At 46.2% G+C, this 13445-nt stretch overlaps 1 protein-coding gene across 9 annotated transcripts in view; it reads right to left on the reverse strand.

Moving 5' to 3' along the window:
* paplna (papilin a, proteoglycan-like sulfated glycoprotein) overlaps positions 1 to 13445 on the reverse strand; it is a 420656-nt gene that overhangs the window by 2139 nt on the left and 405072 nt on the right. For 8 of the 9 annotated variants that reach the window (XM_073040502.1, XM_073040509.1, XM_073040506.1 and 5 more), the window contains 3 exons: positions 10277 to 10385; positions 6456 to 6616; positions 5490 to 5700 (listed from right to left, as the gene is read on the reverse strand). In XM_073040502.1, the coding sequence (XP_072896603.1) occupies positions 5522 to 5700; positions 6456 to 6616; positions 10277 to 10385 (449 nt within the window). In that variant the 3' untranslated portion in view covers positions 5490 to 5521. The remainder of the gene's footprint in view (positions 1 to 5489; positions 5701 to 6455; positions 6617 to 10276; positions 10386 to 13445) is intronic. The other variant, XM_073040505.1, reaches the window with a different exon arrangement.

Here is a 13445-nt window from a genome sequence, read left to right on the forward strand (position 1 = left end):
CACCCCCTTTATTCTTCTAAGCTCCAGTAAGTACAGGCCCAGAGCCATCAAACACTCATGTTAACTCTTTCATTCCTGGGATCATTCTCATGAACCCCTTGAACCTTCTCCAATGCCACCACAGTCTTTCTTGGATAAAGGGTCTAAAACTGCTCACAACACTCCAATTTCTTTCTGACCAATGCCTTTTAAAGCCTCAACATTATGTCCTTGCTTTTGTATTCTAGTCTTTTCAAAATGAATCCTAACATTGTGTTTGCTTTCCTTACCGATGATTCAACCTGCAAATAAACCTTTTGGCAATCCTGCATGAGGACTCCCAAATCCCCTTGCACCTCCAATTTCTGAATTTTCTCCCCATTTAGAGAATATTCTACACTTCTATTCCTTCTGCCAAAATGCATGACCATGCACTCACTACACTATTTGTTCCATCTGTCACTTCTTTGCCCATTCTGCTTGTTATTCTAACATGATCACTGCCTCCTAAGGGTTCCTTTATCTTAAGCTCCCTCATCAAATCTGGGTCATTACATAACACCTAATCTAGAATTGCCATTCCCCTAGTGGACTCAACCACAAGCTGCACTAAAAAGCCATGTCGTAGCATTTTACAGATTCCTTCCTGGGATCCAGCACCAACCTGATTTTCTCAGTCCACCTGCATATTGAAATGCCCCATGATTATCACAACATTGCCCTTGTTACATGCTCCATTGTAATGTATAGCCCAAGTCCTGACTCATACTTGGAGGCCTGAATATAACTCCCATCAGCATCTTTTTACCATTGTAGTTTCTTAAATCCTCCTACAGGGACACTACATCTTCTGATGCTATGTCACCTCTCACCTCTTTATCAGGATTGTGTGCATCTCAAATAGCATCTGACAACCAAATACAGCTCCTGGGCTTCATGTGGCTTAGCTACTAAGCCTGGTGGAATCTTTTCTACTAAAAGAAAAGGGGCAAAGGTGGGTTACTGATGCCTTAAAACCAGGTGCTTTGGGAAAATGCGGTTCATCAGCCTCATCTAAGAGGGAAAATTCTGATCTCAAACCTTCACTAGTTTGCAGCTATACCTACTCATGGAGAAAGCTTTGGGAGTAAACCCTGAGGAAAAATCCCAAGCTAGAGTCCTTAAGACAGTCCTACATTGAGTTCAATGCCAACTGGCAACTCCTGTGACACAGCTGGAGCCAAACTGTACCAGTCTCTGCCGTTCCTTTGGATTCATCAGCTGCGTGGAGAGGGGGAGCAAGCTTCAAGGGCAGCAGTTTGCTCTCTGTATCATATGGCCCTGGCTGGCTTTTGGGGTTGGATGAGCAGATTTTACTGGACTGTTAGATGGTCCTCCTCATAGACACCCAAGCACCATTTGAAGTTTTATACATTACACAATATACCGGTACTTACCAATGAATCTGAGTTTAAAGGAAATGTGACATATACAAGCACTCTGGTTCCCAGCTGTAAACCTTACATAAATTTTGACAACTGTAGCGATCAAAATTTAGAAACTTCGTAATTATACCCAAATGAGTGTAAGAAAGGAAGATACAAGTGGCTGATTAATAGACAATAAACTAGCAAATAGAATGCCAGTGGGAGAACTAGGAGGGCAAACAAGATGTAGGAACATTATGCATGCAAGAAACTGGAGCTGTTGTGGGGGGGGTGGGGGGTTAAACTAATTAGGCAGAGCTGTGGCTACTAGAGTGATAGATCAGTTAGTATACAAGTAGATGTTCTGAGACTGAGGAAGGATAGGCAGTTGATTGGGCAAAACTGCAGTCGGGGCAATGGGTTGAATTACATCTAAACAGTAGATTCAATAGTTTGGAAAAGAGAGGATAAAGTAAAAGAAGGAGAATGTAGGAGAGGTTATGAAAGACTTCAGAATTAATTTGAAAAGGGTGGATACAGAACTAAAAGGGTTATATTTGAATGCACTCAGTATATGGAAGAATGTAGATGACCTAGGCAGGTATGATGCAGTGGGCATCACTGAGTCATGGCTGAAAGAAGATCATAGTTGGGAGATTGACATCCAAAGATATTCTGTAATGTATGAAGACTATTTGAAGCTCTGGGCCTGTACTTGCTGGATATTAGAAGAACATGGGGAGATCTCATTGCAACCTATTAAATATTGAAAAGCCTAGATAGAATGGAAGTGGAGACGTTTCCTATAGTGGGGGAGTCTAGGACTAGAGGGCACAGCCTTAGAATGGAAGGATGTCTCTTTAGAACAGAGATGAAGAGCAATTTCTTCAGCCAGAGGGTGAATCTATGGAATTCATTGTCATAGACGGTTGTGGAGGCCAAGTCACTGGGTATATTTAGAGACTGATAATTAAATGGGGATTAGTGAAGGCGTCAAAGGTTACGAACAGAAGGCAGGAGATTGGAGTTGAGAGGGATAATAAATCAGCCATGATTGAATGACTCAATGGGCCAAATGGCCTAATTCTGCTCCAGTAGCCATTACCAGCACAAAATGAGCAGGAAGGAGGGGAATACAGGAAACTTCAATAAAACAGTTACTGTGAGAGGGCATGGAGTTTACCAAAGTACAGGGAACCAAAGTATCCTTATGGGGAAATACATACAGAATAAATACTGTCTGCTGTCAGTGAGATGTCATGAGCCAATCAGGGACAAAGATAGCAGTTACCTAGACAGGAGTGAATTTATTCAAGGCAAAATTAATGATCATATTTTTGATATAGTACCAGAGGGTTGATAAGGTTAATGTGATTTGTTATACAAATTTCATAAAAGTGTTTGATAAACTGACATACAACAGGCTTGTCATTGAAATTGAAAGGGGATGCAGAACCAAGAATGGAACAATGGCTGAGTGGCAGAAATAGTAGTACTGAAAGGAGGGAGTTCATTGCTGGGGGGGTCTCAACTTGTAACATGAACATCTGCACCCAATGGCCACACTTTGGTAATGCAAATATCTAATTAACCAATCACATGGGAGAAACTCAGTACATGAAAGCATGCAGGCATAGCCAAGAAGTTCAGTTTTCAGACCAAACATCAGAATGGGGAATAAATGTGATCCAAGTGACTTTGACCATATTGGTGATGCCAGATGGGGTGGTTTGAATATCTCAGAAACTACTGATTTCCTGGGATGTTCATGTACAACAATCTCTAGAGCTGGTGTTCCCAATCCTTTTTATGCCACGGACACCTACTACTAACCAAGGGGTCTGTGGACCCCAGTTTGGAGACCTCTGCTCTAGAATTTACAGTGAGTGCCAGTTCTGTGGATGAATGAGAGAGGACAGAGGAGAATGATCAGATAGGTTCTTGCTGTCTGAAAGACGACAGTAACTCAAATTACATTGCATCAATGGTGTGCTGAAGAACATCACTGCATGCATAACACATGAAGCCTTGCAGTGGATGGGCTACTGCAGCAGAAGACCACTAACATACAAAATATACTCAGTGTCTACTTTATTAAGTACTTTCTGCACCTAATAAAGTGGCCACCAAAGTGTGTTTTGTTTCTGGTGACACAAGGACAAAGAGAAATATAAGATGTGATGTGGGCATTGTGACCTCATAATGATCTGGACAGACAAATGTGGAGGCAGGACTTTTTTAAGTAGTTCAATGCTGAGGGAGATCTTAGGGACTGGGATGTCCTGTGGGCTATTCACAAAAGACTGGTGTGAGAGTAAGTGACTAATCTGGAAAGCTCGGAGACCATCATTGACACTACGGTGGGTGAACCTTGGATATGCAGGAAATCATAGGAACTACGACTGGGAAATGGTCAGCTATGATCTTATTGAACAGACGTAGGGGACCAATGGCCAACTCCTGCTCTGACTTCCCAGCTCACTCCAAAGGCCGGAGTGAATTCTGATTAAGCAGATATATTGATTGTTGGAAATAAGTTAAAATTCTGTATCTATGGTGCGTGGGACACAATGACTTGACTTCCATCCAACCTTCATCCTATTTCGACGAAAAAAGAATTACTCTTCCATCACTGCCACTGGATCAGAATCCATACTGTCCACAACTACACACATTGTCACCAAAAAGACTGCAGTAAGCTGCAGTTTCTGAAGAGTGTCTCTCTCACTTCAGGAGACTGTACAAATTGGTCATGCCAGCAACATCTGCATCCCTGAAATACTGCAAACCACACCATGGGGAACAATTTTAGCCTGGCTCCAATCGATCATTAGGGGGCCAGGCTTGTACTCACATCAGCCAACACAACTACATTACAAATTATACTGGATCGCTTATTCAAGAGAATAGCCAGCAGTTCAGGATGAGGTGCAAAGCTGAGACATGGTGAGCCTACAGCATGAAACAGACCACATAGCCCAAGCAAGTGTGTGCAAAGCTGTACAATGTTAAAATATGCCAGAAGAAATAGGATGTTTCCAGGCAATATTCTACAATGGGGTGCCATTAAACTACTGTTTTGAAGGAATGCAAATATACTCAGAAGTAAAAGCTGAATGTTGGGATTGTATCACTGGAAAAAAGTGTAACATCTCTCTCAAAACATCATTTTGTGAGCCCAGAGAATACTTCACCAGCACTTGATCTTTTGGTTAGTGTGACATTTAGGAAGCACAGGAAACAGGGAGTAACTGCTAGCTCTTTTGGAGTCAGCAGAGGCATAGCATGAACTACAGCCTCCTCACACTAAATATATCCATTTGACAGCATGGGGCTGTCAAGATGCTCATGAACTTCAGGTTAAGTCCAACATCCATGCAAATGAGGAAAACCAGCAGTCTCTTGCTGCATCTTATTTAACATCCACAAGGAAAAAGTGCAGTGACTTGAGCCCTCTGCACAGTTTCCAAGTGAGGATGCACTTCAGATCATGAAGTCATACAACATGGAACTCATCCATACTGACCAAGATTCCCATCTCAGCCTGTATTTGGCCATATCCATCTAAACTTTTCCTATCCATATATCTGTCCACATTCAAACTGTATCCAGCTCTGGCAGCTCATTCCACCCATGTGGGGAAGTTACCCCTCAAGTCCCCCCGACTCTTTCCCCTGTCACATTAAACCTATGCTGATTAATTTTTATCCCCCTACCTTAAGGAAAAGACCTCCACCTTTCATTGAGTTTATAAACCTGAGCAAGGTCAGCCTCCTTTCCTCCAGGGAAAACTGTCCCAGCCCTTTCTAGCCTCTCCTTATAACTCAAGATCCAATCCAAGCAACATCTTTTCTACTCCAGCTCCAGCTTATTATTTACATCCATCACTCCCTTTCTGTTGCCTGCCTCTCACCCATGACTTAGAGCCAGTACACAGGCAAATGATACTGAATGTGATCTTTTTCCCTTCTTTATTCTATATGGACTTAGTGTTAAGGAAACCCTTTGATTTGCTTCACTTTGGGCTAGTTATATTTTCCCATCGTATTAATGCCTGAGAACATAGATTAGTCACTGCACCAAGAAAGAGGTTTCACCCATCACCTGTGAGCTACCGCTCTCCGTGCATGGCCCTGTTATCCCTGCTGCAGCAGCCGGTTGTGAGTCAGATGTTTGGAACAAGTTGAACAGCAAAAACTGGCGTGGTACTGGTTGGAGCACAGGTTGGCCTGCATTATCAGATCACAGTTTGCCAGCTCCGGCAGGTCCACACACAGCGAATCAAGAGCTGTAGGGGACGATGTTGCTTCTGCAGCTGAAAAATATCACATGAAAAGTATTTGGAATGCAGTAGGCACGAGTGCTACCCTCTACCACAGGGAAGCAGATTCTCACTGACAGATGCAGAAATGCAGGCCAGCAGTGTTGACTGGGATGTGACAGAGGTCACCACTGAAATTTGCCAGCTCCAGTGACTAGTACATACTACACTCGAATATATTTCAGGATGTCACAGACTCATACAACATGGAGACAGGCCCACTGGCCCAGCGTACTGACCAACAACCCATTTCATTCTGCCCGTACTCCACCCAGACTCTCCCCCTCACGAGGCACCAATTAACAGCCAATTAACCTATCAACCCACACATCTATGCCTAAAGCTCACGGTTACAAACTTCACCCAGACAGCAGCAGAGGTCAGCACTGAATTCTTCAAGTTCTGCAATATAGCATCTGGAAATCACAGTCCTGCAGTAAAGTACCAGCAATAAATGACAGAATGACCTGGGTGCATTTTTCTTGAACAGCTCCACTTGTGTTTGGATTTTTGCTTCAGGAGGAATAGAATGAGCTCACTAACAGTATCTCTGGGTCCCCACCAGAAAATGAGGCCAGGTGTCAGATGGAACTGTTACCAAGAATCCAGAGATGATCAGTAAATGCCTCAGCCTCCTCCCTTAACCAGCTACTCCCACTGTCGGCCAAAGGGTGGAGATGGACAGCACAATCACTGTACAAAGGGACTAGGACAACTACCACAGACCATCAGACTCTCATCTTACTCACATGTCACTGTCAGCTCAGCACTGGCACTGACCGAGCGAGATCCACTGTAGGCATTGCAGGTGTAGGTCCCAGCGTCTCTCAGCTGAGCATTGTGTAAAGTCAAGGTGCCACCCGGTGAAATGGAGATGTGATTGGTGTCCACTCTCACAGGGATCCCATTCCTGCATTAAAAACAAATCTACTTATCATAGTCTGGCTGCACCATTTCTTCATTGGTGTGGCTCGTGGCCAAGTGGTTAAGGCGCTGGACTAGTGATCTGAAGGTCGTGAGTTTGAGCCCCAGCCGAGGCAGTGTGTTGTGTCCTCGAGCAAGACACTCAACCACATATTGCTCCAGTCCACCCAGCTGAAAACGGGTACTGGCAAAATGCTGGGGTTAACCTCGCGATAGACTGGTGTCCTATCCGGGGTGAGTCTCGTACACTCAGTCGCTTCACGCCATGGAAACCGGCATAAGCACCAGCCTGATGAGCCTATAAGGCTCGGGACAGACTTTAACTAACTAATTTCTTCATTGAGGAAGATACCAGCAAATCATTCTCACATCAATTCAGGTAGACTTGCTAGAGCCTGGGCATCTGATGAGACCCGTTGTGGGACAGTGGATAAATGTCTGACCTGACCCAAACTGCCCTTGAGGAGGGTGTGAGCCACCTCCTTGAACCACTGCAGGACTGCAGGGGAAGGAGTTATAGAGGTGATACAGGACAGGTAATATCATTCTAATATTGCATTGTGCTTGGCTTAGATAGAACGTGCAAGGAGGTGACATTCACCTACATCTGCTGTTCCTGCCCTTCTTGGCGGTAGAGGTGGTGTTGGGGCAAACTGGGAGAGTAAATGGATTGCATTTTTAGCCAATGCACACTATGGTGTGCAGGGAATGGATGCAATGGATAGGGAAGGGATGCTGATTGAGTTGCTGTTTTGTCCTGGATGGCATTGGGTTCTTGAGTGTTGTATGGACCAGATCAGTGGAGAGGGTTCCATCACACTCCTGATTTCTGCCTTGCAGAGAGTGGACAAGCAGGAGGCGATTGGATGTCAGTGTTGTGGCCATGGAATGGAGGCGCAGTACTGACTGATCCTGGCACCACTGTGCTCACTCTTATGGCTGAAAACGAGGTTGAAGCAGAGATGGGTCCCACACTCAGCTTGCCTTTGGCAGCCTGGAGCTGTGCACTCCCATTTTAGGTGCATTGGTGTTGGCCGCTGATGTTAATGAGCAGCGCCCTGTACGAGTGCAAACCTCCTTGAAGGCGAGGTGGGAGAAATGTGGGTCCACAGCCCATTGCACACTAAAAAAACAGAATCAACTTCTTCCTGTGGGGTTTCTCAGAGTCAGAGTAATTGTGACTGACAGAAAGCATGAAACTCACTGGGTAGTGGCAGCAGCACAGTGTGGCTGAGTGAGTGGGTAGGTAGGGAGGGAAAGAGGAAATACCAAAGTAGTGCTCGTGGGTTTATGGACCATTGCAAAATCTGATGGCAGAGGTAAAAAACCTTTCCTAATGCGACCAGTGGGCATTTTCATGCTCATGTACCTCCTCCCTGATAGTAGTAATGCCCCGGACAGTAAGGGTCCTTACTGACAGACACTGCTTTTGAAAATGTCATTGATGGTGGGGAGAGTTGTGCTCATTATGGAGCTCTCTGCAGCCTCTTACCATACCATACCAGATGGAGAAGCAACCAATCAGAATGCTCTCTAAAGTACATCTTCAGAAATCTACTCGAGTCTTTGGTGACGTACCAGATCTGCTCAAACTCCTGACGAAGTATAGCTACTGGCATGCCTTCCTTGTAATTGTTTCAGTATGATGGGCCAGGATAGAACCGCTGAGATGTTGATGCCCAGGAACTTGAAGCTGCTCATCCTTCAACAATATCTGATGCACGTTCTCAGAACTTCACCTTCCTGAAGTCCACACTCAATTCCTGAGTCTGCTGACATTGAATGCAAGGTTGTTGTTGTGACACCACTAGACTAGCCGATGGGTCCTGCCGTTGTCCGGGTGATCCACGACTGAGTAAAGAGCCACTGAGATTGTGTCCACTGCAGGCATATTGTAGCGATAGGCGAATCGCAGCAGCTCTGGGTCCTTGCTCAGGCAGGAGATATTTGACCAGCCTCTCAATGCATTTCATCACAGTAATGTGCTTTAGTTGTTGAGGCAGGCCATCCAGCTCTTTCTTGCTTGACATCCTTTTAAAGCAGGTGGAAACCTCCAATTGTAGCAGTACAAGGTTGATGGTGACTTTGAACACTCCGAGTTGGTTGGCACAGGTTTTCAGTGCCCTGCCTGTTACACTATCAAGGCCTGATACTTTGTGAGGGTTCACCTTCCTGAAGGATGTTCTGACATCAGCCTCAAGAACAGGAGATCGCAGATTTGCCAGAAGCTGTGGGGATTCACACAGGTGTAGTTTTATTCTCCCTTTCAATGCGTGCATAAAAAGCATCAAAGAGTGAAGCATCGTAGACTTTTATGCTATTACTGACTGGAAACCCAGTCACTGCTGTCGTGCATCTGACTGAGTCTCGAACTTTACCCAGAATTGCCTTTTCCCTCTGACAATAACCTGGTACCTGGACTTCTTGTAGGGTTCATGATTGCTGGTCTTGAATGCCACAGATCTAACTCTTTGCATATTGTGAATATCCTGGTTCATCCACAGCTTCTGGTTTTGGTATAACTGGTGTTTTCTCAAAGGCACACACTCACTGTGGAGTAGAAGCATCTTTGCAATTAGGTTTTGGATCGAGGATGTTATTTGCCTGAGGTGGCCGACGAGATCAGTGTGCGACCTGACAGGTGGAGGAGAAGGGGACTGAGGGGTGGGTGTATAGGTTATTAGGGAGGTGGTCCACTCCTTACACTGCCTGCACAAAGCTCTGTGTACTTCTGAGGTATAAAATCCTCACCATCCCAACCCTTCTTCGAAAACCACGATCAGTCACGGGCCAGAGGATCCCAGGAGCCAGTTGGGTAGGGCTTCTGTTTCTTCCCCACAAGGAGACTCTGGGGAAAAATATTCCCTTTTTCTTCCTGAAATCTCTGCCCATTGGGAGCTCTGATGGCTTGGTTAGGGAGCCTGGCATCAAGCCTGTGGACAATCTGGACCCTTTCCCCCACAAATGAGTCAGGAGCAAGAGCAGGCAGTGAGGTGGACTACCCCAGCCCGTGTCCATCACCATGACAGGTCAAGGAATGGGAATTCCCAGGATCCAGTGTGATGTTATAGGTCTTCACAGGCTCTCTGTGCACATTCTTGTCTCCTTTCCATGATGACCCTGGTGATCTCCTACCCTTACCAAGGCTAATAAGAATGAGGAGGGACTTGGGCTGGGGCATCGATGCTTGTTCACATCCTGCCAGGGAACCTAGTGTGGGGCACAGAAAGCTGTCCTACCAAACACAGCAGAACCTCTAAGTGGGTTATGTTGGCCGGGGAGAGTCAGACCAAACAGGGATTCAGTTGGTGAATTCTACCTGAAAGAGTGGTGGGACTAGAGTGTAGATTAATAATCAGCAATATTTACAGCATGTAACTATTAGTAATTACAACATCCAAGACAGCACCAACATCTTAGCCCCCTCCCTCCCTCTTCCCCATACATCACTCAGTACCTCCCTATCCCCTTAATAAGCCCCATACATCAACCCCACATCTCCCTCCAGCTGTGTCATGATGCTGAGTGGGAACTGATTGGATCACTGTCCAGGAACAATTCCCCAGCGTGGGGGCCACCAGGACAGGACATTCTTCCCCAGGGTGGGGTTTAGTGTGCTTGCCCTAGACCACCTGTCCCAGTTTACCTGGTCCATCGCACGTGCGCTCGGCTGTCAGACACCACACAGGAAAGCTCGGTTCGTCCTCCCAAGGTCACATCCGAATTCCGTGGAGGCTCAATAATCTCCAGCTCACCTGACCGAGACAGAGGTTGTGTTAGTACCTCTGGAACCCAAGTTCAGAACCCCACCCCTGCTCATTCACAAGAAAAAATACACACTGGTGTCCCCTGTAGCCAAGATGGCTGGTGGGAGATGGAACAGGAACACCGGCAGCAGCTGGAACAACGACAGGAATGGGAATGGCAGTGGGATGAGTTCCTGATCCCACCAGACCTGGTTCTTGGAGATTTTCCTCAGGGTGTGACCCTCTCCCCTCTAAAGAAAAGGGCAGGGAAGGGCTTTGGGTGGGTGGGGGTGTCACCCTATTGGGACACGATTCCATAAACAGAGAACCCATCCCAGCATCACCTCGTATGTTGCAAGCTTTGATGTAAAGGACAATCTCCCCAGAGCAGTGTCTGCCAGTCCTGTGCAGAGAGAGCACTCAGCCCAGATGCAGAATATATAGTGGGACATCCAGCCCTACTGACTGCAGTTTCCACAGACATTGGTCACTCCAGCCTCAGCTTTCCAGGAGAGGGGACTATTGGGGCAAAATTCCTTACGCAGGAAGTATTCCCCATCCTAGACTAACACTGCAAATTAAACACTGAGGGACAATGTATGTAGGATTAATTAACTGAGAAAAATCCAACTTAATGTCTCCCAACTCCTCAATCCAGCTCTGGGTTAAACAAAACAAGAGGTTACATTTTATATTAAGTGCAATGAGTGGCCTTGGGCAATCACAGGTAGGCAGGAGGACGAGGGAGAGCAGCTTGTCCCTCATTCGGAGCAAGAAGGCTGTGAGTGAACGGCTAAGGATTTCCAGAACGAAGGCATTTTTACTAGTTGGAGTAAAGAGAGGCAAGACTGCACAGGCGTGTGATGTCAGCCAGTAGAGTGGGAAAAGTTTAAAAAAAGACCGCCATATCCAGCAGGTAGTGGACTGAGAGGGTAGCAGAGTGATCGGGCTTTAGCTCAGTGGACTGAGAGGGTAGCAGAGTGATCGGGCTTTAGCTCAGTGGACTGAGAGGGTAGCAGAGTGATCGGGCTTTAGCTCAGTGGGCTGAGAGGGTAGCAGAGTGATCGGGCTTTAGCTCAGTGGGCTGAGAGGGTAGCAGAGTGATCGGGCTTTAGCTCAGTGGGCTTAGGTGGTAACAAGGCGAGTTAAGTTTACCTGTGTTAATTGCGGAAAGGAAGTATGTGTGTGAGGCCGGTTTTCTGTGCTTGGTGTCGGATGTGGGAAGTCCTGGCCCAGCCTCTCATGGGAGGCAGAAAAGTCAGGTACTAGAGAGTACCCCTGTGGCTATCCCCTTGAATAATAAGTACTCCTGTTTGAGTACTGTTGGGGGGGCAGCCTAACGGGGGGAAGCAACAGTGGCCGTGCCTCTGGCACAGAGTCCAGCCCTGTGGCTTAGAAGGGTAGGGAAAGGAAGAGAAAGGCAGCAGTGATAGGGGACTCTATAGTCAGGCGATTCTGTGGACCCAGGAAAGAAACTCGGATGGTAGTTTGCCTCGCAGGTGCCAGGGTCTGGGATGTTTCAGATCGCGTCCACGGTATCTTGAAGTGGGAAGAAGAACAGACAGATGTCGTGGTACAAACTGGTACCAACGACAGAGGTAGGAAAAGGGAAGAGGTCCTGAAAACAGACTACAGGGAGTTAGGAAGGAAGTTGAGAAGCGGGACCGCAAAGGTAGTAATCTCGGGATTATGGTCTGTGCCACATGACAGTGAGAATAGGAATAGGATGAGGTGGAGAATAAATGCGTGGCTGAGGGATTGGAGCAGGGGGCAGGGATTCAGATTTCTGGGTCATTGGGACCTCTTTTGGGGCAGGTGTGACCTGTACAAAAAGGACGGGTTGCACTTGAATCCCAGGGGTCAATATCATAACAGGGAGGTTTGCTAAGACTACTGGGGAGAGTTTGAACTAGAATTGTTGGGGGTGAGAACGAAACTGAAGAGACTGGGGAAGAGGCAGTTGGGTAAGAGAAAGCTTGGAGACAGTGTGTGAGGGAGAATAGGCAGGTGATAGAGAAGGGACGCACTCAGACGGATGGTTTGAGATGTGTCCATTTTAACACAAGGAGTATTGTGAACAAAGCAGATGAGCTTAGAGCGTGGATCCGTACTTGGAGATATGATATGGTGGCCATTACAGAGACTTGGATGGCTCAGGGACAGGAATGGTTACTTCAAGTGCCGGGTTTTAGATGTTTCAGAAAGGACAGGGAGGGAGGCAAAAGAGGTGGGGGTGTGGCACTGTTGATCAGAGATAGAGTCACAGATGCAGAAAAGGTGGACATCAAGGAGGGATTGTCTACGGAGTCTCTGTGGGTGGAATTTAGGAACAGGAAGGAGTCAGTAACTTTACTGGGTGTTTTTTATAGGCCACCCAGTAGTAACAGGGATATCGAGGAGCAGATAGGGAAACAGATCCTGGAAAGGTGTAATAATAAGAGAGTTGTCGTGATAGGAGATTTTGATTTCCCTAATATCAACTGGCATCTCCCTAGAGCAAGGGGTTTAGATAGGGCGGAGTTTGTTTGGTGTGTTCAGGAAGGTTCCTTGACGCAGGAAATGAACCTGGTCAGGTGTCAGATCTCTCAGTGGGAGAGCATTTTGGAGATAGTGATCATAATTCTTTCTCCTTTACAATAGCATCGGAGAGAGTTAGGAAAAGACAAGTTAGAAAAGTGTTTAATTGAAGTAAGGGGAATTATGAGGCTATCAGGCAGGAAATTGGAGGCTTAAATTGGGAACAGATGTTCTCGGGGAAAAGTACGGAAGAAATGTGGCAAATATTCAGGGGATATTTGTGTGGAGTTCTGCATAGGTATGTTCCAATGAGACAGGGAAGTTATGGTAGGGTACAGGAACTGTGGTGTACAAAAGCTGTAATAAATCAAGAAGAAAAGAAAAGCTTACCAAAGGTTCAGAGAGCTTGGTAATGTTAGAGATCTAGAAGATTATAAGGCTAACAGGAAGGTGCTTTAGAAAGAAATTAGGAGAGCCAGAAGGGGCCATGAGAAAGCCTTGGAAGACAGGATTAAGGAAAACCCCAAGGCATTCTACAAGTATGTGAAGAGC

This window comes from Hemitrygon akajei, chromosome 3 (assembly GCF_048418815.1).
Source record: "Hemitrygon akajei chromosome 3, sHemAka1.3, whole genome shotgun sequence".
NCBI classification, from domain to species: domain Eukaryota; kingdom Metazoa; phylum Chordata; class Chondrichthyes; order Myliobatiformes; family Dasyatidae; genus Hemitrygon; species Hemitrygon akajei.